At 36.7% G+C, this 24,524-nt stretch overlaps 1 protein-coding gene, 1 non-coding gene and 1 pseudogene across 2 annotated transcripts; 1 reads left to right on the plus strand and 2 right to left on the minus strand.

The window, feature by feature from the left end:
- On the plus strand, positions 313–7,382 carry LOC109845219 (annotated as a pseudogene).
- TRNAG-CCC lies at positions 7,720–7,790 on the minus strand. Its single transcript has one exon. It is a non-coding gene; the product is annotated as a tRNA-Gly (tRNA).
- On the minus strand, positions 8,186–14,318 carry LOC109845246 (probable small nuclear ribonucleoprotein F). The gene is made up of 5 exons (XM_020414471.1): positions 14,166–14,318; positions 9,585–9,672; positions 9,444–9,481; positions 9,266–9,330; positions 8,186–8,473 (listed from the first exon to the last, which is right to left on the minus strand). Exons 1-5 carry the CDS (start codon positions 14,169–14,171, stop codon positions 8,410–8,412), a joined length of 261 nt encoding a protein of 86 aa, XP_020270060.1. The 5' UTR covers positions 14,172–14,318; the 3' UTR covers positions 8,186–8,409.

A 24,524-nucleotide genomic window follows, 5' to 3' on the forward strand; every position in this document is an offset into this window, starting at 1 on the left:
CAACCCAACCCTAACAACCCACCCATACCCCTTTTAATGTGCCTCTCTCGTTCGTTCCCTCGCAGACAAAGGCATACGTACTAACCCCACCACGCGCCCCCCCCCCCCCCCCCCCGCCTTCCCTAACCTCCGACAGTCTCACAATCTCAACCTGCTAAATATAATAAATAACTAAGAGAGAAGAGAGAGAGAGAGCTCGGATCATGGCAATCAGATGACGATGAATCTATCACGCTCTAGATCTGAATGATGGCAAGACTAACGGGGAAGCCGGCGACGGCGGATTGGGCCGACCCGGGGGCGGCGGACGAATCGCTGGGAACCGCGAGGTTTTATGATCCTGACGACATCGATTGCATGTGTTTGAATTGGATGGACGGTGGTACTTTTAATGGCGGCGATCCAGGCGGGAAGTCGAGCAACGAACAGTGGAGCCTGCCGAACCTGCTTTGTGAGTCGCGAAGGAGCCGGAGCCTGAGGTCGACGATGGAAGGAAGAAGGTTACTGTGTTTTTCGGTACTCAGACCGGGACAGCTGAGGGTTTTGCCAAGGTTAGGGGTTTGGAATTTTGGATCTCGGTTTCTCTCTTGAATTTAGGGCTGGATTGAGGTTTCTTACCTATTCTCTGGGCTTTGGATCAGGCGCTGGCGGAAGAGGCTAAGGCTAGATACGACAAGGCCACGTTCAAAATCGTTGATCTGGTGAGAATTCAAACTCCGTTGCGAAGGACTGGAGAATTTGGAGAAATGTTGACTGATTTAGTTTGTGAACAGGATGATTACGCCGCGGATGACGACGAATACGAGGAGAAGATGAAGAAGGAAACCCTAGCTCTGTTCTTCTTGGCTACGTGAGCTGGAATTGCGATTTAATTTTTGTCTTTTGGATTTCATTTGTTGGAGTTGTTGCGTTGCTAATTTTGACGTTGGTTATCTTAGGTATGGAGATGGGGAACCAACTGATAATGCTGCCAGATTCTACAAATGGTTCACTGAGGTAGTAACTTGCGTGTTTCGTTGAATGATATTGGTACTTCCTTATGATTTTTGTTGGAGGATTGACGAGGGGATTGAATTTTTAGGGGAAAGAGGGGGAAAGCGGCTTAAGAGTCTCAGTACGCTGTGTTTGGTCTAGGCAACCGGCAGTATGAGCATTTCAATAAGGTCAGGCTTTACTTCGAGTGTTATGGATAAGTTTTGTGATTGTGATATGTGCATTCCTTACTGATGATTGGTCTTCTGGATTCTGCTTATTGATGTAAAAAGGTTGCGAAGGTGGTGGATGAGACCTTGGCCGAACAGGGTATATACTTTAAATCATTTCTCTTTTTTTGTTGCTTTAGGTGGACGGACTATCGTATGGTTCATCAAATGTAATCCACTGTGCTGTCTAAACTGTTTATTTCTGTTATTGCTTTATCATATTTTGCACTTTTCTGTCTTTCCTTTTCCACATGTTCTATCACAATTTGTCTGGGATCTTTTGAAAGTGCACTTAATATTTCCCCTCGTTATGTCTCGCTATCTGGGAGGAATCTCTCTTTATATAAGATAGTTACGGGTTGTATAGTTTCATGATTGAAATAATTCTGTGGGCATTAATAAACATGTATTTGACTTTTGATATATTAAGGATATTGATATTTTGACCTTCTCATACTTTCCAAGTAAATGGAGAGCGTGCTTCCAGTTCCAGAAAACTCTTTTAGGCGTAACTGAAATTCTTTCCTACCCAAATCACATGGATGGCTGCCCCCCACCCCACCCCACACACACACACATAATAAGTTAATATCAGTGTTGGTAAATGCATATGGTTTAGTTACATACTGAAATATCAATGCTTAGGAAATCCTAAGTTTGTAGTCAGTGACTTTTAGCTGCTCCGAAGCTGCAGGTAACTTTGTGCTTGGAAACAAAGTTATCATATGGCTTGGAAACAAAGTTATCATATGGTTTTAGTTGCATACTGAACGAGCGATTTAACTTGCATGCGAATTCACTTCTATAAAAATATCTATTATATGCTAGCTTTATGCTCGGAAACAAGATCCCCTTTTTTATGTATCAAAATGCATAATATCTATGAAGTTGAGGATAAATGCAATAAATAATAGGATCATTGGTGTGATGTGGCATCATGCAAATACATTATAGTCTATGTTCTTAAGGATTGGAGCTTACCTGATTTCCACATTGTACAGACTAAGGTCTGGTTATTTTGCTAAAAATATGTCAAGTGTATCTTGTTTTATTGTTTCTTTATGTTTGGGCTCAAGTATGTTTGTTGTTTCTCTTTATCATTTTTCTTTTCAGTTAAATCCAATAATTTGATATATGTTCCCAAACATCAATTTTTCTACTTTGGGCATGGTTGGCATTATTCTTGTTTCTTGCTTTTCATTTGGGGAAGAGAACAACAGGAGCATTTTTCATGCTTAGCACATTGGACAAAATACTCTTACAAAAAACCAAAATGGTCTTGCGCTCATGCAACATAAGTCTTTCAGTCCTATTAATATAACTATCAGTCTTCTTCCATGTATCCTGCTTGATCGGTTATTGTCCATAGTGTAGTCGGAAAAGCTATAATTATGTTTTCTGCCTTGTTTATGTGATTAAATAAATTTATAAATTTTCTTGCTGTGGTAGGAGCGAAGCGCCTTGTCAAAGTAGGCCTAGGAGATGATGATCAGTGCATTGAAGACGACTTCACTGCATGGTAACAACACGTTCATGTTGCTGCTAAACTTAAAGTAACCATTAAATAAATTTTGCCGCTTCCTGATTTGCAAAGAAATTCCTGGATGAATTTGCTTTTAGTACATTATTGTGTTTAAACGTTCCATATGCTGAAGTTATGCAAGTAACAAGGTATATATTCTTACAGGAAAGAGCAATTATGGCCAGAATTAGATCAGTTGCTTCGAGATCAAGATGATGCCTCAGGTGGATCTACTACTTACACAGCCACTGTTCCTGAATACAGGATTGTGTTTGTTGACTCAGAAGCCACATCACATTTGGAAAAGAAATGGAGTCTTGCAAATGGTCATGCCGTTCATGATATTCATCATCCATGCAGGTACTAAAGGAATGTTTTATATTGAGACATGGATTTAAGTTCATCTAATAATGGAATATAACATGATATCCGATCTTCAGAGCTAATGTAGCTGTGCGGAAAGAGCTCCACACTCCAGCTTCTGATCGTTCTTGCATTCATCTGGAGTTTGACATTGCTCGAACTGGTCTTGCGTAAGTACTTGTATTTCTTTTTTCCTTTCTTGATTCCATATCACATTATTTCTTTTTTCCTCTTTTGATTCCATGTCACATTATTCATTTTATGCAACTCATTCAATTGTATACTTAACATGACAATGATCTGATTGTTCGAGTGCCGGATATGTTCAAAGTCTTTATGACTTGTTTTTTGTCTTTGAACAATTTTGCCTTTAGATACATCATACATGAGAGTGGTGCTATAGCATGTGAAAACAACCATTGAATCAATCTTATGATCTTAAGCAGTTGTATGAATTCGTGCTCTGTAGGGGTTCGTAGATCAATGTTGTGCAGTTCATTAGAGGTTATACTCGGGGAGTTACATCATTTTTATACATGTAATGGACAGGGCTTTCCTACATTTCATGTTTTTCGTCTTATATCTTCTTTTTTTCTCTCTTTCGTTTTTTTTTTAAATTTTTATTTTGACAAGCTCATCAATATAAAAGCTAAACAAAACTTAAATTATGATTGTGTTGGTTATTTTTATGGTTTATGCTGCTGTCATGTCGTCATTATTATATGTCTGTTGTTGCTTTACAAACTTAAATTAGATATTGCTGGCACATTTCCTTGTGCTCACGGTAAAACAACTCTTCCACCAGATATGAAACAGGAGACCACGTTGGTGTATATTCAGAGAATTGCATTGAGACTGTAGAGGAGGCTGAAAAGCTATTGGGTCTGTCATTGGATACATTCTTCTCCATTCATGCTGATAATGAAGATGGAACCCCCCGCAACGGTGGTTCTCTCCCACCTCCTTTCCCATCTCCCTGTACTCTAAGAACTGCTCTTGCACGATATGCTGATCTTCTGAATTTTCCTAAAAAGGCAAGAACTATCTGGATTCGAACAACTAATTTAAACATTTGTTTCTAAAACAGTATATTTGATACTATCAATTGCCCCTATTCAGGCTGCTTTAGTTGCTTTAGCTGCACATGCTTCTGATCCCAGTGAAGCAGAAAGATTGAGATTTTTGGCGTCTCCTGCTGGCAAGGTAGGTTCAGTTATTGATGACTCTAATTGTCTAAGCTTTCAGTTTTATCATAAATCATTTTCTCATTTTCCATTGTTTTTCTTTGACATAGGATGAATATTCTCAATGGATAGTTGCAAGTCAGAGGAGCCTCCTGGAGGTTATGGCCGAGTTCCCTTCAGCCAAGCCTCCACTAGGAGTTTTCTTTGCAGCAATAGCCCCCCGGTTGCAGCCTAGATATTATTCAATATCATCTTCACCAAGGTGAGCAACAGTTGATGTTTTGGTTTTTGGACATTAATAGTTTCACACACTTTGCATGAGGTGTATTCATTGTAGCATTAAAGAATGGGTGGGACTTCTTTTTGCAGGATGGCACCAACTAGAATCCATGTAACATGTTCTTTAGTCTATGGACCAACACCGACAGGAAGGATTCACAAAGGAGTCTGCTCAACCTGGATGAAGGTTTGTCTTGTTCTATATCTTGAAAATTGTGCTTCTTTAAATTTTCGTTTTAATTTATCCAAAGATCCAGTTCAGAGATTTACCTCTACATGTCTGCTTACACACAAAGAGCCACCCAGATCCAAAGATTATTCCTATGAATTGAGTGTTCCAGTTTGCTCTTCTTTTTAATTGCTAAAGCTAACTAAGATTCTTATATTATTTTGTGAAGAATTAGCATATCAAAGTAATAAATAAATGCAGTCAATGATGATGCTTGTGCCGGACTTTAAGATAAAATATCACGAACCAATGGAAGTTTACTATTGTGTTACTAAGAACTTTATAGTGTTATCTAAATAGATTTTGCTCACTATTCTCGTCATCTTACATCACTAACTCACTAAGTCCTCAGTTAAGCATGTCAAGCTAGTGGTTAGCGTTTTTCCTTTTTAAACCTCCACTAGAGGCCTCACTTGACCTTGTTCTTCAACTTCCTTCTCACAGTACGCAAATCCTGTGGAAGAAAGTGAAGATTGCAGCTGGGCTCCTATATTTGTGAGGCAGTCAAACTTCAAACTCCCTTCAGATCCATCCACCCCAATTGTTATGATCGGCCCAGGCACAGGGTTAGCACCCTTCCGGGGCTTCTTGCAGGTCCGTTTCATATACTGAAGCTTCCTGTTGCTATTTAAGTTTTCTATGAGTTTAGTAATTTGACAAAAAAAATTTGTTTATGTGAAATTTCTCAGGAAAGGTTGGCCCTTAAGGAAGATGGGGCAGAACTTGGCCCTGCTATTCTCTTCTTTGGTTGCAGGAACCGGAAAATGGTATCTTTAACATGACATTATTTTAGATAAAGATAGTAAATATAGTCGAGATTATATATTCATTTCCAAAGCTGTCTGTGATTTTTGAGAGTTAATTCTAAGGCGAGTTAAAACTTGCAGGATTTTATCTATGAGGAGGAGTTAAACAGTTTCCTGGAGGCAGGAGCATTGTCTGAGCTAATTGTAGCCTTTTCTCGTGAGGGTCCAAGTAAAGAATATGTGCAGCATAAGATGACTGAGAAGGTTGTGCTCCTTATGTATTTTTTTTTGTAAAGTTTATCTTCATAATTAAGAACTATTTTTTCTTTATTATACTTAAAAATTATGATTGTTTTTCAGGCTTCTGACCTTTGGAATATCATCTCGAAGGGCGGATATATTTATGTATGTGGTGATGCTAAAGGCATGGCTAGAGATGTCCATAGAGTTCTTCATACGATTGCTCAAGAGCAGGTATGTTGCAGGACCATCACAGTTGTCGCTTTAGGAAACTTAATATTTTAGTAGCTTCTGTAAAAGTGCTTGTTTCTAGTAGCAAGTAGTCTAAATAAAATTATTTGTTGTCGGTATGTTTTTAACTGTTAAGCTTGATATTGTTAGATCCAGCTCTAAATTTATTTAATGCTGAATCATTAAGGATTTATTAGACATATTCCAAATTCAAAAAAAAATATTTGCTGTCGGTATGGTTTTAACTATTAAGCTTGATATTGTTAGATCCAACTCTAAATTTATTTAACGCTGAGTCATTAAGGTTTTATTAGACATCCCAAATTCAAAACCTTCTTAATGGGCTTACAGTCCACAACCAGCCCGTACTGGATCCAAATTTTTAGGTTTTTCTTGACGAGCTCCATCCATATATGCCTCTTTCGGAGTTTCTTTTATTTATTAATTATTTATAATCCGAGCTCAACCCTATCCATACTTATCAGTTTTTAGAGTAGAGGATCTTTTTTGTCAACCTTCTTTTGCAGGTACACATTTTTTTCAAGTTCCCCAATTTCTTTTCCTTGTAGTTCCATTTCAGATTCCGACTTACCCATTTAACACAAGTTAGATTGGTTGACTTTATTTCATTTAGAACCTTGGCAAGACCACATGAAACAGGGGTGAAAACAAAAAACCGCGAGCTTGTACATATCAAATTGCATTTCGTACAGATATCATTTAAGACTATCCAAAAAACCTAGTTAACTTTCTTCTTAGCACCATCTGGATTTGAAGAACCTGGCTCGTTGACGATGTAACGTGTTCTGCGTTGGTCACACTCACACTTGGAAGGGTTTATGACATAATGCAGACGTGACAATTTATATTCTTGTAAATTCGTGCTTGTAGGGATCAATGGATAGCACAAAGGCGGAGAGCATGGTGAAGAGTCTGCAAACGGAAGGGAGATACTTGCGAGATGTGTGGTAGAGTCACCCTGTGGCAATTATAACACGAAGGGAAAATGACATCATTGCAGAAGCAAGGAGCAAACAAAATCTCGTTTTATTAGCTCGTGTCGGGGATATTCCGGAGCCTCAAACTAGATTGTGGGTGGGACGGCGCAAGAAAAGTGTGCTGCTCTCTCCCCTGGTGTTGTGATATCATCAATTATATCATGTAGTGATTCTTTTTCTACATTCTAACAAAAGGATTTTGTACGTCTAGACCGGAGAATGCATATATGTTTTATTATTATTAGGTGGGGATTCAATGGGGGTAAGTTCCAAGGGAAATACCTTTTTTTTTTCTTTCGTTTTATGTTATTCGATTAGTTTGCTTGGGAAAGGTCGAGGTCTACTGTGGTAGAATTGTTTAATACACATTTCCCTGTCTTAGTAGGCTTGATATGTGACTTGAGAAAGATCGATGTAGCTGATTCCTAAGTTGTTTCTAGCTAACTAATAAATGGAATCCCCTCGTATGTTATGGTTTGAGAATTTCGGAAGATAACGCGAAACAGGGGCGGCCCGTAGTCTGGCGCTTGGATGAGGCATCTGACGTCATCACGTCAATTAATAATTTTTTTTTTTTTAAAAAATGGAGCAAACAAATGCCTGACATCCCTAGGCTTCTAATTATTCGAAAATGATGAAGTAAGTAGCAAACCATGGCCGACAACATTAGAGTGATGAACGTGATTTTAATTGGAAAAGAGTAGGCTTCAAAAATCTAATAGTGCTGCGCATCCAGGGAATCGAACCCTGGTCAGTACCGTGGGAGGGTACTATGATACCACTACACCAGATGCTCGAAAACTTGCATACGTTTACCTGAGCAGAACCCAGAGTTACATTGGACACTGTCAGTGCCACAATCAAAATACCTCATCATTGGTTTTCTAGTTCTTAGATAGCCTTATTTCATATCAACTTTTCCAAATCTCATTCTGGCGTTAAAATGACAAATACGTGTACAAATTTCAGGACTGGAAGTGTGTATAACTTCAAGTATGGAGCTATCTACCACAGGCCCGAGGCCAAAAAAAATTAACCGTATGTAAGTACCTACATCCTTCTACCAAACAACCAAAAAAAAAAAAAATCCCACCTCTCCTTACACAGCTAAACACAAGCAGCATTAAGTTTTTTGATTTCTCAGTCTTCTGTCACAGACCGAAGTCCAAACAGCAGAGTCCAAGCGTCCAATGAAGCCAATACCATCAAAACAAAATTTGACCAGGAAAAGGTAGAACTTTGCATAATCGGAATATCATAATACATTTAACACTAAAACAGGTTCACTGATCACTGATCTCCAACAGAAGAACATGTTTCCACTATTAAACATCTAATAAGGTAGAACAAATGGAAGTAGGTAGTTCTCACGAAGAAGAAACTCGCAGACTGGGAACATGGACTATTGTTTGTCATCAATCTGCATCTTCAATTTCCTCATCCTCTGGCACACCTCGAAGGTACAGCACATTGTTGCATCTGCATAGAAAAAAAGGAGAAAAGGGTAAGAGACACAAGACTAATGATTTAAAATCCTTAACTTTTAACATTGATGTTATTTTGGGTAATTTTTTATCCACTTGCAAGCCCCCAGCGAGTCAGTTTCGTTATCATGGCCTAGTTTTTGTCAAAGAAATTAAAAAATATTTATTGAAGTTTTGATATAGAAGTTAGATTAGAACAGGAAAAAAAAACTATTTGGAAAAAGGGAGAAATAACTATTTAACAAAGTGGAGAGTGTGAAGGATTTTCAATTAGCAGCGAGAACAAACAAGTACGTAGTTTCATCATGATGGTAGCAATGCATCAAGGAGAATATCGTTTAGAAAATTAAAGTTGGGTGGCCCTCAAACAGAGTTTAATGGAGAATATTGTGCTATGACAATAATATTTTGGCACAACTAAACTGTTTGTTTCTCCTCTGAATTTTAAGAACAAAAAAATGGTGCTTGCTCTCCCGATAGGGCTCTTGAGAGTCTTCTGATGTTTATCATCACATCATATGCCATAAAAACCATTATCTTGGTGTTTCTTCTTTCATAGCCTACCGTAGGTTTATCTTTTTGTTTCTTTCAGGATGATCTAGATTTTCAGTGCATATTTAGTGCATATTTAGATCATGGCATAGTTAGTTCTGCGATACAAGGCATATTAGCCCATTCTGTAACTTGGGTAAATCATGGCAAGTCCTTTTCTCTATGCATGAAATGAAGAGATCAAATATTTCTGCCTTACGAAGTAACAAATTTAATAAGCATCACGCACAGTTACCTTATCAGAATTTCCCCGAGGTTTCCTGTAAACTGCCCATCAATGTATTCCTCGGTGTTGGCAAGCTGCAAAAATGGATCTCATAAATAAAGTGAAGGAATCCATTGAGAGGCATTATTTCTATGCCTAGGTTACCCTATGTTATCAACTTTTATAGCCTATGGAGTTAAAAAATCACCTGCAAGTTCATGTAGGAATCCACCGAGACAAGATAACCTGCAGGAGAAAAACAAAAGAGGCAATGATAGAGTAAATAAAAATGTCAACGGTCCTCAACAAGGGAATATTCATTAAATTTAAAAGAGACTCGATGTGCTACCTTTGTACTCCATTCCCCACTTAAGTTTCACAATCACGGGTTTCCCAGTCAAGTTATTCAGGAAAGGCTTTGGGTTAACAGGTATAGCCTGCAAAATATGTGTTAAATAAAGCCAATTCCAAGATACAACACGAGCATTAGCTAAAGAATAGCATGCTTAATAAGAGCTCCAGGCATGTAATGTTGAGTTGAGAGGAGTGGTGAACACCAAGAAATATTTTTGTTATTATTTCTTTAGTGGTACAAACACACTATAAACCCCCACCCCCCGCCCCCCACTAGGATGTTCTTTGCTACTTGGAATGGATCTTTCTTGGGATACTTCATACACTAATCTTTGGCCCTTATATAGAGTTCTTACACTAGTTAGTGAAGGGATTAGTAGAGACTATTTGGTGGTGGGTGGACACTATTAAGATGGTGGCTTGGTAGATAGGGATAGTTGCTGATTACTAACACTCTTCCTCAGCAGCGACTTCTCTATCCACAAGTCCAAGAATTCTAACTTCCTTTTCACTGTTTGGGTTTCCTCTCTCACTGCTTGTCTCCATTCTTCACTCTCGTATGCTTCTTTGAAAGTAGATGACTCCTTCACATCTTTCGTAATGTCCACATTAGCATACTTGGGATTCGGCTTCCTGAGTCTGGTTGATCTTTGAAGTTGTTCAGTTGGTTCTTCTTCGATATTCTCTATCTGGCTCGGGCGTTCCTCTTCTGATATTATCTAATAAACAACAGTTTTCCATAGATTCTTCTCCTTCGGAGACATAGGAGAACTTGGTTCTATCTTCTCTAATTATTGTAGTCCTTCTTCTTGACCTAACTCCCCCGGCTTCTTCTGCAACTGATCCTCTAGATCATTGGAGTCTAGGAGTGCAACTTTTTGTGAAGCCCACCAAGATGAGGCTTCGTCAAATATAACATTCCTTAATGTATAGCATCGTCCGGTTGTGGGATCACAGTATCTCCATCCTTTTCTTTCAATGTCATACTCCACAAATATATAAGTTATAGCCTTTTTGTCGAACTTGTTGCGAAGGTGATCAGGCACGAAGATATAACATATGCAACTGAAAACTATGAAATGGCTTACGGTTGGGTTAATATTCCATAACTTCTGAAATGATGATATGAACTCTAATTTTGGTTGTGGTAGCCGATTGATCACATGCACCGCAGTCTTTATACACTCAGCCTAAAAACATCCTGGCATGTTCTTGGCATGAAGCATGCTTCTACAAATTTCGACGAGATGACGATTCTTTCTTTCGGCTACGCCATTCTGCTGCGGAGTATTTGGGCATGTTAGTTATCGCTAAATCTTGTGCTGCTTAAGGTAGTTGCATAACTCCTTCGATGTGTATTCTCCCCCGTTGTCTGTACGTAGACAACGAATTTTCTTGTCGAGTTCTCCTTCAACTTCTTCTCGGAATTGCTTGAATTTGGAGAGTGATTCAGATTTTTCCTTTAGGAAATAAACCCAGACATATCTCAAGTAATCATCAATAAAGGTGATCATGTACCACATGCCACTTATCGATTCTTGCTTCACTCGGCCGAATATATCTGAGTGCACAAGTTCTAAAGATTCATTTGCTCTGAATTGTTACTCCTAGCGCCTTACCATACTAACCACCTCTGAATATGGTCCCTCCTCGAATCTCCGAGTGTGGTAGACCTATCAATATTGACTTTTTCATCATAATCTTGAGCTTGTGATAGTTCACATGGCCAAGCCGAGCATGTCACAGATCAGTCATGTCACTCTTTCTGGTTTTATCAATGTATGTTGATTCCATCGACATCACATAGACAGATTCTACATTCTGTTCCTCCATGACAGGTTCTCCAGGTGGCTTCAAGTTTCGATAGATTTTTATATCTTGTGATCCAAATACTACATAGTTTTCAGAAGATGTTAATTGGAAAACAGATAAAAAGGTTCTTTTTCATACCCGGTACATGATATACATCTTGTAGTTGTATCCGGTTCGGGTTGTAGCGTGACATAAACGTAGTCTTTTCGATGCGTGTGATAGGTAATCTTGAATTATTTACTATTACAACTTCTCGGCCACCTTTATACTCCTTCCTTCATGTTGACAAGTTTCCCCTTATCTCCCGTCATGTGGTTGGAACAGCCAGAATCGACGATCCAATCTTTATTATAACTAATTTCCTCCCGATCTGAAACCGGTGCAAATGCGGACTTAGAACTTTTCACAAACGAGATTGGTGCTATACCAACAACCTTGTCTTCGTCGACCGGTACATCTTTAATAATGGCGACGGATGCTTGGGCATCCCATTCTTCTTCATCATCTTGACATCTGCGCGATGTTGTAGCATTGCCCTCTGCAAGCATTCTCTTGTAGCGACAATCTCTGACAAAGTGTTCTTTCTTTCCACGGTTGTAGCAGCTACTATTACATCTTCTTGTTGGATGATCACCTTACTCCTCACGTTGTTGTGTTTTGTTAGTCTATGGCCGTTCTGACTGCCTCTTAAACCGGCCTTTCCATACTCCTGTTTTATTGTGCCTCTTAGCTTGCCTCTCTCATTGCTGCTGAAGAGTGTTTCATCTTCGTTTTTTATTGAAACGCTAGTCATTTATTTGACTAGGGTTTCCTATGTAGCGAGCAAACTCTCCAACTCTAATAATGTTGGTTAAGTCGGCCACCCGTGTGTAGCAGCAACGAGTTCGTGATATTCCGATCTCAAACCGTGGATGATTATTCTCCTCATTTTTGCATCGGATACTTTAGAATCTGGATCTAGTTGAGCAATATTTAAACAAAGTGATTTTACTTGCTTGAAGTACCGACTGATTGTCATCTCTTTCTGTTGCAAGGTCATCAAATTGATTCTCCAGAAGTTAAGGTCGAGCATCGTTCTTTTTAAAGAAGAGTATTGCAAGCACATCCTATGCCTCCTTCGGAGTTCTAGCATCTCGCATAAAGTCTACGAAATCTTTTTCTACCGTCGTCTTCAGCATATATATAGCCTTACCGGCTTTGATGTTCTACTTTCTTAGTGTTTCATCAGCTTCCCGAGGTGCTATAGTTTCAGCACCCCCGATGACCTCCTAGAGATCTTTTTTTTGAGAAAAGACCTCCTAGAGATCTTTTTTTTGAGAAAAGACCTCCTAGAGATCTTATCCTAGTAAATAGGATTTCATACATGTCTCATAGTAGTTATAGTTATTACTGTTGAGTTTCTTGAGTGTAGTAGTCGTATTTGTCAGATCCGTCATCGTGACGCGATACTGCTTCAATATCTTCACGCAAGTTTGGTACTTGACCAACTAACTTCACAGTCCCAGACTGAACACGAACTTCGGCCTTCAAGAATGCTGATATGATCACCATAGGAGAGAGCATATCCCTGGCTGCTTTGTTTCTATCACGAGCTGCAACTTTGGTTATTTCATGTGAATAGTAACAATACTTGTGAACAGTAGCTGCATTCGTGAATAGTACTCATACTTATGAATAGTATAACTCTCGTAAATAGTGCTAGTGCCTTCAAAGGGTAAATAATAAGCTAACTTATTTTCTGATGTGGAGGATTCACCTTTGGTGGCAGCCACAGAGTATATGATAAGCATATACATGCACCCTAAACCAGACTCTGATACCACTTGTTGAGTTGAGAGGAGTGGTGGACACCAAGAAATTTTATTATTATTATTTCTTTAGTGAAACAAACACATTATACTCTTAAAATACAAATTCTCTCTCTCTCCTCTCTCTCTCTCCGCGCTACTGGGATGATTCTTTGTTACTTGGGTTGGATCTCTCTCTCTCTCTCTGTGCTACTAAGATGATTCTTTGCTACTTGGGTTGGATCTTGCTTGGGATACTTCATACACTCATCTTTGGCCCCTTATATAGAGTTCTTACACTAGTTGGTGAATGGGTTGGTGGAGACTATTTGGTGGTGGGTGGACGGTATTAGGATGGTGGCTTAGTAGGTGGGCATAGCTGCTGATTTCTAACATGTAATTATGAGATGAAGAAGCAATGCTAGAGGTCAACTGAAAATCAATAGCATGGAGGTTAAACAACATAACGAAATCAAATTTCGTTTTGCATCTAAACAACGTGAAGGATGCATTAGAGATGTGATTGCATCAAATTTGATTGAAAACTCTCTTTTCAATTGGTTTCCCAAGATTGAGCTCTAAAATTTGCACCTATTTAATGATATACCAAACCCAAAGACCCATCTATCCACAAAAGCCAACAACAAGAATCATAACCAAATCATGCATCAGTCACCGTGAGAAGCTGAGAGCTTACGAAATAATGCGTAAGCAAACTTTTAAGACTTCCCGGTAACAAAATTCCAGAGAAATATCTCTCTGCCTTTTCGTGGGTTCCAATTACAGCTATAATTTCTACCCAAAGGTTCCGCACTGAATCAAACCCAACTCATATAAAACGGAGATGCATAAAGATTTATTAGGGTTTCTCTCCAACAATTTCTCATCGATAACCAAAGAAAAGCCTCAGGCTTTGGAACTAATGAGAGATGTGGGAGGAGGGAGAGAGAGAGAGAGAGAGAGAGAGAGAGAGTTACCGCCATTGTGAAATACCAATCGGAACGCGATGCGACGAGAACGAGAGCGAAGAATCAAACAAAAATCTAGGGCTCCTTCCAAATGGGTTTCGATCTCTTTTTTATGGCGGAGTTTCAGAATCGGTTTGGCCCACGCTCGAAACCGCGGAAACAATTCCGAAATCATTCTGGGCTGCGGTCGGCCTTCTTCGGGCTTTCATCACTTGTTGGGCTTTTGGTGATGTGGTCGGGCTCTAATTGGAGAACAAGTGCTGGCGCCGGTCTTCTTCCAAGATTATAATGTTTTCGCAAACGGAGAAAAGGCCATTTATAAAATTTTCTGAATAAAAGTATCCTAACATCATCAGTCTATCTGAATAAATTTAAAAAAAAAATCCATAGAGAATTAAACTTCTCATCTAAGGACTTTTTGCCAATCCTACGCATGTATGGAGTGCCTATATAAACGTTGCTGCAGATTTACTCACGATCACGAAGAATACTTTCTAAGATTTCCAAAGTATTGGCAACATATTACCACAATATAAAGGCTCATTAATTTGCACACAAAAGTGAGGCTGCTGTTTTCGAGTATGATTAATTTATCAGATTTCGTCAATTTCAAAATGAATTTTTGGGGTCTATTATCGATCAAAATAGGAAGTTTTCTATATAAAAATCCTTTTCTAGACGAGCACACCAGAATTTACTTTACTTTATGTTATCAGCTAACAACAACTTGTGCCACTTTGATTCCCTCTATCTGCATTTTAAAAGGGGCATACATATAAGGCATATATAGCTTTTAAAGCTACGACTAATATTGTTTTTGTGACAATAACCTATCTGGTAACTTTGTTCCAGCCGCAATCCTTTTCATTTGAGTGGTTAATTTCCAAAAAACAGTGGGTGCATCTCACCTCAATTTGCATTACATGCAGCTTCGAACCAGTAGGAAACAGAATCCAATTATTTTCTTCTACCGCAATCCATCCTTTAACTAAACTAAAAAGAGAATCGCGCTTATCACAAAAAAGAAAAAAAAAGAATCAAATATGCTAATTAATATTTAGCTTTCCACTTTATTTTTCTACCAGCAATCTCCAACTAATTAGCTAGATAAGCATTGTATGTATACAAACGACGCTGATCCATTTTTAGAGGAATTTTTCAAAACAGCCCCAAAAAGTTTTTTATTTTTTAAAATCGATCCTTTTTTTTTATTTATCAAAATCGACCCACTTTTTGCCACGTGGGCTTAATGACGTTCCTAAACAGTCAGGGTTGCCACCCCCGACTGTTTAGGACATGAAAATTTCGGGTTTAAAGGTTCTAATTGGGGTTTAACACCCTCCTAAACAGTTGGGGTTGCCAACCCCGACTGTTTAGGAACTTCATTAAGCTCACGTGGCAAAAAGTGGGTCGATTGTGATAAATAAAAAAAAAATCGGGTCGATTTTGAAAAATAAAAATCTTTTTTGGGCTGTTTTGAAAATTTGTTCTCCGTTTTTAATATAATTAATAATGCACTCTCTTGATGAAAAAGGTTTTTCCTGTTACTTTAGAATCAAGATAAAAGGCTAGGGGCATGTTTGGTTATTTCGTTAAAGAAGTACATTTCCATAAGTTTCCAAGTGTTTTCCGGGATTTTTTTCTCAATCCTAAAATCTGGAGAGTAACTGTGGTTCACACTTTTTAGAGGAGCTTTCCGATAAAATCTTAAAATTAAAGGGCTTTCCTACTAAACTTAAAGAGGAGTTTCCTGATATTTTAAAAGTCATGAGACGTATCTAACGTTTGTCCTCCAAAACTAAGATGGTTATTAAAGCCAAATATGAACTACAACTTGAGTAATTTCTTCACGCGGTTAAATGTATTGTTGACGTGACACGTCCTGGCTATTGATGAGTAAACATTCTATTAGAACACCACGTGTAAAAGGGTGATCTATATCATTCACGGATGATTACATGGCTAGCTTGGGGATTGCAATTCTTCTATTTATGATGTAGATTACCCGGCTTCTATGATGATAATTCTGATGGGATGTCCACTGATTATTAGAACTAGATTATTAATACATCTACATCATAGCCGAAGGTAACGATATACGTACATCTAGATATTAGCTGATCGAAAGTAAATAGAGTGACACTAAATCCCCACTTTACCCCCAAACATAAAGGATTACGGCTGAGGAAATAATACCACGGCTAAGAACTAAGGGGCAGATTTGTCATTGGTTATGAACCCCACCATCTTCACTCTTTAAATAGCTCTGTCGCGTCCGTTAACGGAACTCAACGACAAACAAAGGAAAACAAATTCAGAGCGGCTTCTCTGCCTTGGTACCCCCCCCCCCCCTCCTACACACAAAAACGCTCGACGAACGAGCTATGGCTCTTCACGAAGCAGGCCGACGACTAATGACGCCAACGACGACGTCTCGCTCGATCGACGATCCGACGGCCAAATTCGTCATGCTAACCAGTTCGAGTTCCTCACTCCTCGTCGGACGAAGTGTGCACTGCCGATGACGTCATCGTCGGCGGCAGGCTCCCCCTTTCGTGGCCCCACCGCCTCCTCAGCCAAGAAGCCCCAGGCGCGTTATCCCGTATTTTCAATCGGATCAGATCTCCGGCGGTCAATTTCACTGGATGATCCTCACCCGAAAACTAAGAGAAAAGAAACCCACATCCACCGCTCGATCTCGTTAGGCGACCCTCCACGTGGCGGTAGGATCACCGGAGATCACCGGAAGCTGAAGAATCCGTGCATATTGGCTTTGGGTCGACCTGCCAGGGTTCCGGCGGCGATGGGGTTGAAGGAGATTCAGGCAGAGGCGGCGGGGACCGCGCGTCGACGAAGAGGAAGGAGGCGCGGAGAAGCATGCGGGGCCGTGGAAGTTGCTGGAGACGTTGAGCTGCAGAGCGATGGATGCGGTTGTTATTGCCTGAAATGCCCCTGGGGACCTGTTGGATTATTTATTACCTATCCGCCCCCGTGGATGGATGGCAGCGAAGTTTTACAATTATTATGGGACCGTTTTGAAAGAGCGTCTTCTTATTTATTTGTATAGTTGAAATCGAAGAAAATCAGGAATTTTTAGACGGAATAATTTCCTTTTTCTTGAGGAAATAAAGTAGCCCTTTTCTCATTCGTACCATTTTCATATATACTTCAGACTACTACGTGCAACTAATCGAGTAAGATTTTCTTGTATACACCTTTTAATTTGTTGCTGCTTAAAGAGAGAGGATTAGTTAGGATCAACAAATTTATCTAAGACTATTTATATGCGAAAATGGATGCATAGAAAATTACGGGAGCTCATTAATTAATTGCTGGTGTATAATTTGCAATATTGGTGTAAGTATTCTTTCTTGGATAGTGCTTTGATCCACGATTAATCTCTTGCTTCTTTTGGTAATTTATCCTTTCGTAATTTTCAAATATATATGTCCTAATTTGCAATATTGGTGTAAGTCTTCATTGGAAATACCTGCGACTAAAAGCTATCTGCCTTAAAAACAATGCATAATAGTTTGTAATAGAATGGAGCTATACTGAGGAATACTAGTTTCAAGCCCGTGCGATGCACGGATTTGTTTAATATATAAAAATTGATGTAACAAAAGAATGCAAAATAAAACAGTAATAATATATAAGTAGTCAGAAATGATACAACTTAAGTTGTATATATAGTTTGGAAAATTAGAAAGTTTGAAAACTTGAATTAGTTTAAGGTTATATATAGTTTGAAAAATGTAAATGTGTAAAAACGATATTCAGAAATAAGGTGGGAGTTATTTTATTATTTAAAAGGTAGAAAAAAGTTAAAATTAAAGTGAATTGTCAAAAAAGTACCAAAGATGGGTAAACTTAAAAAATTAAAGGTTTGGAAAAATGTAAACATGGGAAAATAATATTTGAACATTTTGTGCGAGTCATATTAATATTAAACTGTTGATAACTTTCCAAAGAAATTGGTAAAATAAAATTAAAATGTCAAAAGACAAAAAAAAAGTATAATACCTATCATATAAGAGGTGTATGACATCCACCTGACGAAAATAAGAGACAATGTAATACCTAAATCAAATAAAATCAGTGTAAGAAAATTGTATATGATTGCAATTTAAGAACATCATCATACCATAAGAATATGACATAAGAAGTACTCAATTACTTAAATAAAATGCAACTTTCACATTCTCTATATAAACATAAGAAAGAACATAAATATTGAAGTAAAATGCATTGCCATTGGAGAAAAATAACAAAACATAATATAAGAGAAATACATTCTAGTAAGATTATATTGAATTCATCACTTACTAATAGTAAAGATAAACAAAGAAACAAACAGATCTGAAAAAAAAAAAATATAATTATATAGAAAGAAAAGAAAAATACACTTGTATAGGCAGAATAATCTTTAATTCTATCTTTGCCTTTTGTATTCATTTTTTCCCTTTGTTAATGAAAGAGTGAGCAATCTACCAATCTGTAAAAAACCATAACAGTCCAAAACAGCAATAGAAAAAATGACAATCTAAGATAGAATGAGCTATTTTCATGGAAGAATTAAAATCTGTCAAATTAACATTAACTATGTCAAATTAGAGTGCATCAACTATGTCAAATTACAGCCAAAAGCAACATGTTAGCTTGCATTTACTGTCATATTTTAACCATTTAATTTTACAAACATTTAATGTACAACCTTGCATTTCTTCACCGAGCAAATTTAAGTCTTGTGCATCAAAGCGTTCAAGCCAACAACAACGTTCAAAACTCCGAATCTTTATCTTGCAAACAACAATAAAAACACAAACTCAAATCATCATTTATTGATATTCATAATTAAATAAACAAATAACTAAAAAAAGTACCTCATAAAATGATAAAGAAAGAAAATACAAAACCACCCAATAACAAAATTGAGTTCATATTGTGCGACAACATTGTCATACTCTGCTTTTTATTCCCACTTATCCCAACATTTCATAAATTTAATGCAAACTACAAGTATTATTAAATTAGGATACAAATAGTGTAACAAAGAACCTCACACTCAGAGCAAGGTAGAATTTCACATCAAATGTAACTACACTTTTTTTTTCCTATCAACACATTTAAACTTGTCAATAGATAAGCAAAAAATTTATTGATAAATATAAGTAGAAAAGCTTAATGTCCACATTTAAGGAATTCATACATTTTTTGGATTATGTTAATCTGTTTCGGTAGAAAAAAGATGGACAAAATCTAATTACTTTAATTGTGTTTTGTGTAATAGCAAAGTGATTAATTCTAAAGTTTCATGTGCGCATTGACAATTTATTTTTGAATTATGTGACCAAAAATAAGAAAAGCCGAAATAATAAAATCCATAAATTGATAAAAAAAAAAAACATTACTGGACCAAAGGTTTTTTTTGGAAAATTAACCTAAAATTCAAATGTCCAAGAAAATCTAAATCACAAAAGTGAGAACTTCAAAACTACTAAAATAAGTAAATACATCTAGGAAATTATATGCTTACTTACACTGATTTGTTAATTATTAGGCTTAATTTTTTTTAAGAATAAGCAAGTCTCTCATTTAAAAAAAAATTATGTACCATAAAAACGAAACAAAATCATAATTGATCATAGCTTTCAACAAAAAGAAAAAAACCAAATTCAGGCTCCCTTTCAAGAAAAAGAAAACATCAATAATAAAAAAATAAAATAAGTAAAAATAAATATGAAGCAACTTATAGGGTTTCATAAAATAAATATTTGCCAAAAATTACCCAAAGGAATTGAAATCTTTTAGACATTTGGATATAAGAACTAAGAATCATATGAATTATTAAAAGATTATTTCTCCAAATGCAGCTCTTAATCCAATCACACATAAGAACTAAGAATCATATGAATTATTAAAAGATTATTTCTCCAAATGCAGCTCTTAATCCAATCACACTACTTGAAGGTCTCACAAAAAAAAAGATTATTTCTCCAAATGCAGCTCTTAATCCAATCACACTACTTGAAGGTCTCACAAAAAAATTACATCATTGAATGAATGAGATACTTTGATTGAACATTATATCTTTTGTGTGCTATATCAAAATAATATGACCACTATTCAAGATAGAATGCAATAAAATTGGTTCAGCAAGCACAAAATGTATTCAAGAAAATACAGATCAAGTAGGGACGACCTTAAAATCAGCATAGAAAATTGTCTAGCATCAATTAATCATTATGAAGTCAAGCTCTTCACATGTACGAATATCTTTCACCACGTTTTCTTAAGAGAAAGGATGGGGTCTTCAAAGAATACCCCAGCCGAGCAATACATTCTTGAAATAAATGGGTGATTACAATCTACTTACATGTAATCACCAACATCCCCAACCAAAGAATAAATTGAACAATATATCTCATTACATCACACCAAAGAAACATAAAACTCCCTAGCTGTATACATCAAAGACCTATCAAAACAACTCCTAACATAATCACACCTAAAAAAGGCAAAAATAACAAAATTTAGCAACAAAATATAGAGCTAAAAAAACCATTCCATTCACCAAAGATCTGACCTCAACTAAATAGCATCAAGTTGTTGATCTCCAACAGCTCGCCATGTCTCTTACTGTTTCACCGGGGTTTTATGGTCATAGGAAAGGCAAAAGCAATAAGATAGGACATACCAAGACATATAGCCTTCTGAACATAAAGTAAATGAACATGAAACAGGGATGCATAGCAGCATAGGGAATTAGAGCAGATCACCTTCTTACATTAACATATATAATGTCTCATATGCTATATAGTCTATCAATAGAATAATTAAGCTAATAGATGCAAATGCATCTTGGCTAAATATCATTTTATAAGTTATCATATGACTTGTAGCCTATAAGCATAAAATTTTCCTTTAGCAATTGCATTATCGATTTTATACGTATCATGAAATTAGTACTTTCCGCATAGTAATTCCTATTGGCATTTGTGCACATGTTTGCTTACATAAAATAAGATATTGCAAGATATATACTAATTTCTAATTAGTAAAAGTTTACTATCTTATATGAATTTTCAAATTTCAGGATATTTAGTGTATAACAATTGAGTCAATTACATTTATTATTACATAGCTTAAAAAGTAAAGGGAAAAAAATAAAGCTCTCTAGACAAAATATATTAAACTACTATATCTACTTGTAGTTCTAACAGATGAGTGAAACATATATAGCCTATGATGATTTGTTAAAGATAAAAAAATGTTCAGTTAATTAAAAAAAAAGAGCCCAAGGTATTTAATGAGTTTTTATTCACTTTAACACATCTAACATTTCCCCCTAAATTTTCTGAAAATTAGATATAAGGTATCCAATTAAAAATGATTTCCTCAAAATATGATTTTTTTAAAGGATTTTTACCGACAAAATTAGAAGCCCTCGAGCAAGCCGTCCGAAAATAAAAATAACAGTTGAGACCCACAAGAGAGCTCATTCACATCTCGAGGGGATGGAATCTTCGTTGTCAAGGAGAAGAATTCCGTAGACTCCATCTAATTGTCTTACATTAGTATAACATATCACGTTATCATCAGCGATAGATCGAAACCACCATCCACGACAAAAAAAAAAACAGGAAAAAGAAATAAAAATTGAACTTACAATGAGAAAAACATTAACAGACTGCTCAAACTTAATAACCCATCTCTCCACCGCCACCGGCTCCGATTGCTCAGTGTCCATCTCTTTCCTCTCATTATCAAGAGGAGTCCTCGCTCGAAAAGAATCCTCAGCTATCACCTCCTCATCATTCTCCTTCAAGCTCGCAGCCCTAACCTTATATATTTTCCTAAAACTCAAGTAAATCACAAGAATTCATCACACACACAAAAATGACATTATTTCAATGAACAAATCGCAGGCAAAAATTATACCTAGAAATCGACTGCGACGAAGAGAGGGGCACCGAGGAGGGGATGTAGAACTGAGAGAGCAGGGTTCTAGAAATTTTCGTGGATGTTGGAGATGCGAGAAATGAAGAGGAAAGAGCAGCGACCATTGATTTAGGGTTTCAGGGTAAGAAGCTCGAGGGGTTTACTTTTGAAATTTTTGGGTGGAGCACGAATTCTGATCACAATCAAAACTGAAGACGATTAGGTTCTCAAGGAGGAGCATGAATTCTGTGCTCGACGAAGACGAAGAGGCGGAGCATGATTTCTCTAGGAGACGAACACAAAGAGGCTTTTTTGGGAAATGAAGAAAGGGAAAAAAATCTGTGGTCGAATTTAGGGTGAATTAATTAGAGGTGAAGTTTTAATGGAAGGTGTGAGAAGGTGGGTGAAAATGGATGTGGGTGAAAGGTTAATTTTGGGAATTGAAGAGATGAGTAATAACGTTTAAATGTTTAGAGCAGCTCCAACCGGGTTGCGTTTCTCCAAAATGCAGCCCGGTTGAAGTCCAACCGATCTCCATTTTTTGGAGATCGGCTGCAAAACCGGAAACTGGGCTGCATATTTGGAGTTTTTTCTCCAAATATGCAGCCCCACCATTTCACTATTCCCCCTAATAAAATTTTTATTTTACCCTTCTAACTAACTAATTATTTTTAGATATTTAATTTAAAATCAACATAAGTTTATTTCTACTAATTATTTTTAAATAAAAGTTTTACAGTTAGAAATGTTTTGTCGATACCTTCAAAATAAGACTAATATTGAATAATATTAATTAAAATATAAAATTTCAAGAACCAAGTAATTAAAAATAAAAAAGTCATTATTTCATTATTAAAAAAAGTTACATCGCTTCATTTCCATGTCTTTCCCACAAATGTTCAATCAATGCATTTCGAAGTGCAAAATGAGCTTCTTTGTTTTTCAACCTCTTATGTCGAGCAAGGAACCGTTGGAATCGTTCATTTTCTGTTATCTCCATATTTTCAACTTTTAGTATTAATTTATTAATATATTTTATATTTTAAATTAATTCATATAATTTTTTTAACATTTTATATTTTTTATATCTTCAAATCTATTTAAAGTATTGTAAAAGAAATCAATTGGAAATACAAATGGAGCTTCATATAGAGGGGATGGTTGGAGTGTCCCCCCCCCTCTAAAAAAGCATATTCCCAATAATATTCTTTGGGGAGGCTGCATTTTGCAGCCTCCCCATTGGAGTTGCTCATAGGAGGTGGTTCTCAGGTAAAGAGGAATTTAATTTTTATTTAGGAAATTAAAAAAATGTGAATTTGCCAAGTGGCATGTTCAAGGGTAACATTTTAATAGAAGATATAGATTTTTAAAAAAAAAAGAGAATTTGCCACGTGTCATTTTTGCCAAGTGGCGTTTAGAAGGGTAACCGTTTTTAGTAATAGTATATAGATTGTTCTTCCCTTGATGCAAAATTGGTCAATAAACACAAATTCATTGGAAAATTTTCTCCCTCCGCGTGGTTTTTTGCCATATAATTAATTTTCTCTTTAACCCGTGAACGGACGATGAGACTTGGTAATGGTTTTCTTCTTCTAGAAATGATAATGGGTCCCCCCAGTGATCGATGAAATTAACAATTAGAAGATTCCGAGAAGCAGAAGAGGACGAGAGTTAAACAAACAAGGTACTTAATCAGTTTTAATCACGCCTAAGAAGATTGGAGGCCAAGGAAACATTAATTAATACGTGGACAAATTATAAGGGCAGGACAAGAGCCCGTTCCGTTCGTTCTTCCTAATCCAAAAAAGACACGTTTCTCATCCAAAATTCAATACATAACAAGTCAAGAAATTAAAAATTCAGCAAATTAAGTTTATCCCATGCAAATCACATTGATTTTGTTACACTTACACCGCCTATAAAAGTTAGCCAGCGTAAAACAATAGTAGTGGTTATCTAATACGACCACACAAATTAAGTTTTGCGGTATTTTTAATTACTACATAGTTGTTGCAGCATGATTAACAAAAAAAAAACATAATTACTTTCGCTTTCTAATTCATTGCATTACTTACTTCGCATCAAAGACTCTTTATTTTAACAATATAAGAGATTTTAAATCTCTCACTATGCAATTAGGACATATATATTTGTTCCTATCTGTCATCAACCTACATGATCAACTTGCTCTCGGCCAATATTAAAATCAATTCACTTTTTGTGTAGGTAACTCTGATTCCCTTACATCTACTTGATTTAAACGGCATACAAATTAAGGCACATTAATCTTCTATGAAAAGTTTGTGTATCCTTTTTTTTTAAATCTTGAAAATTTTGTGCATCTTAATTATAACCGTACTTTATGAACTATAAATTAAAGAGATTTTAATTAGTCCCATATTCAATGATCTATCATTGTGGTTCTTT

Source organism: Asparagus officinalis, chromosome 1 (assembly GCF_001876935.1).
Source record: "Asparagus officinalis chromosome 1, Aspof.V1, whole genome shotgun sequence".
In the NCBI taxonomy this organism is placed as follows: Eukaryota; Viridiplantae; Streptophyta; class Magnoliopsida; order Asparagales; family Asparagaceae; genus Asparagus; species Asparagus officinalis.

Coding starts and splice junctions, on each gene's coding strand:
- LOC109845246 (XM_020414471.1), bottom strand. Junction 9,482..9,584: donor GTGGGGAATGGAGTACAAAG/GTAGCACATCGA, acceptor TTTCTCCTGCAG/GTTATCTTGTCTCGGTGGAT. Junction 9,331..9,443: donor ATTCCTACATGAACTTGCAG/GTGATTTTTTAA, acceptor CCATTTTTGCAG/CTTGCCAACACCGAGGAATA.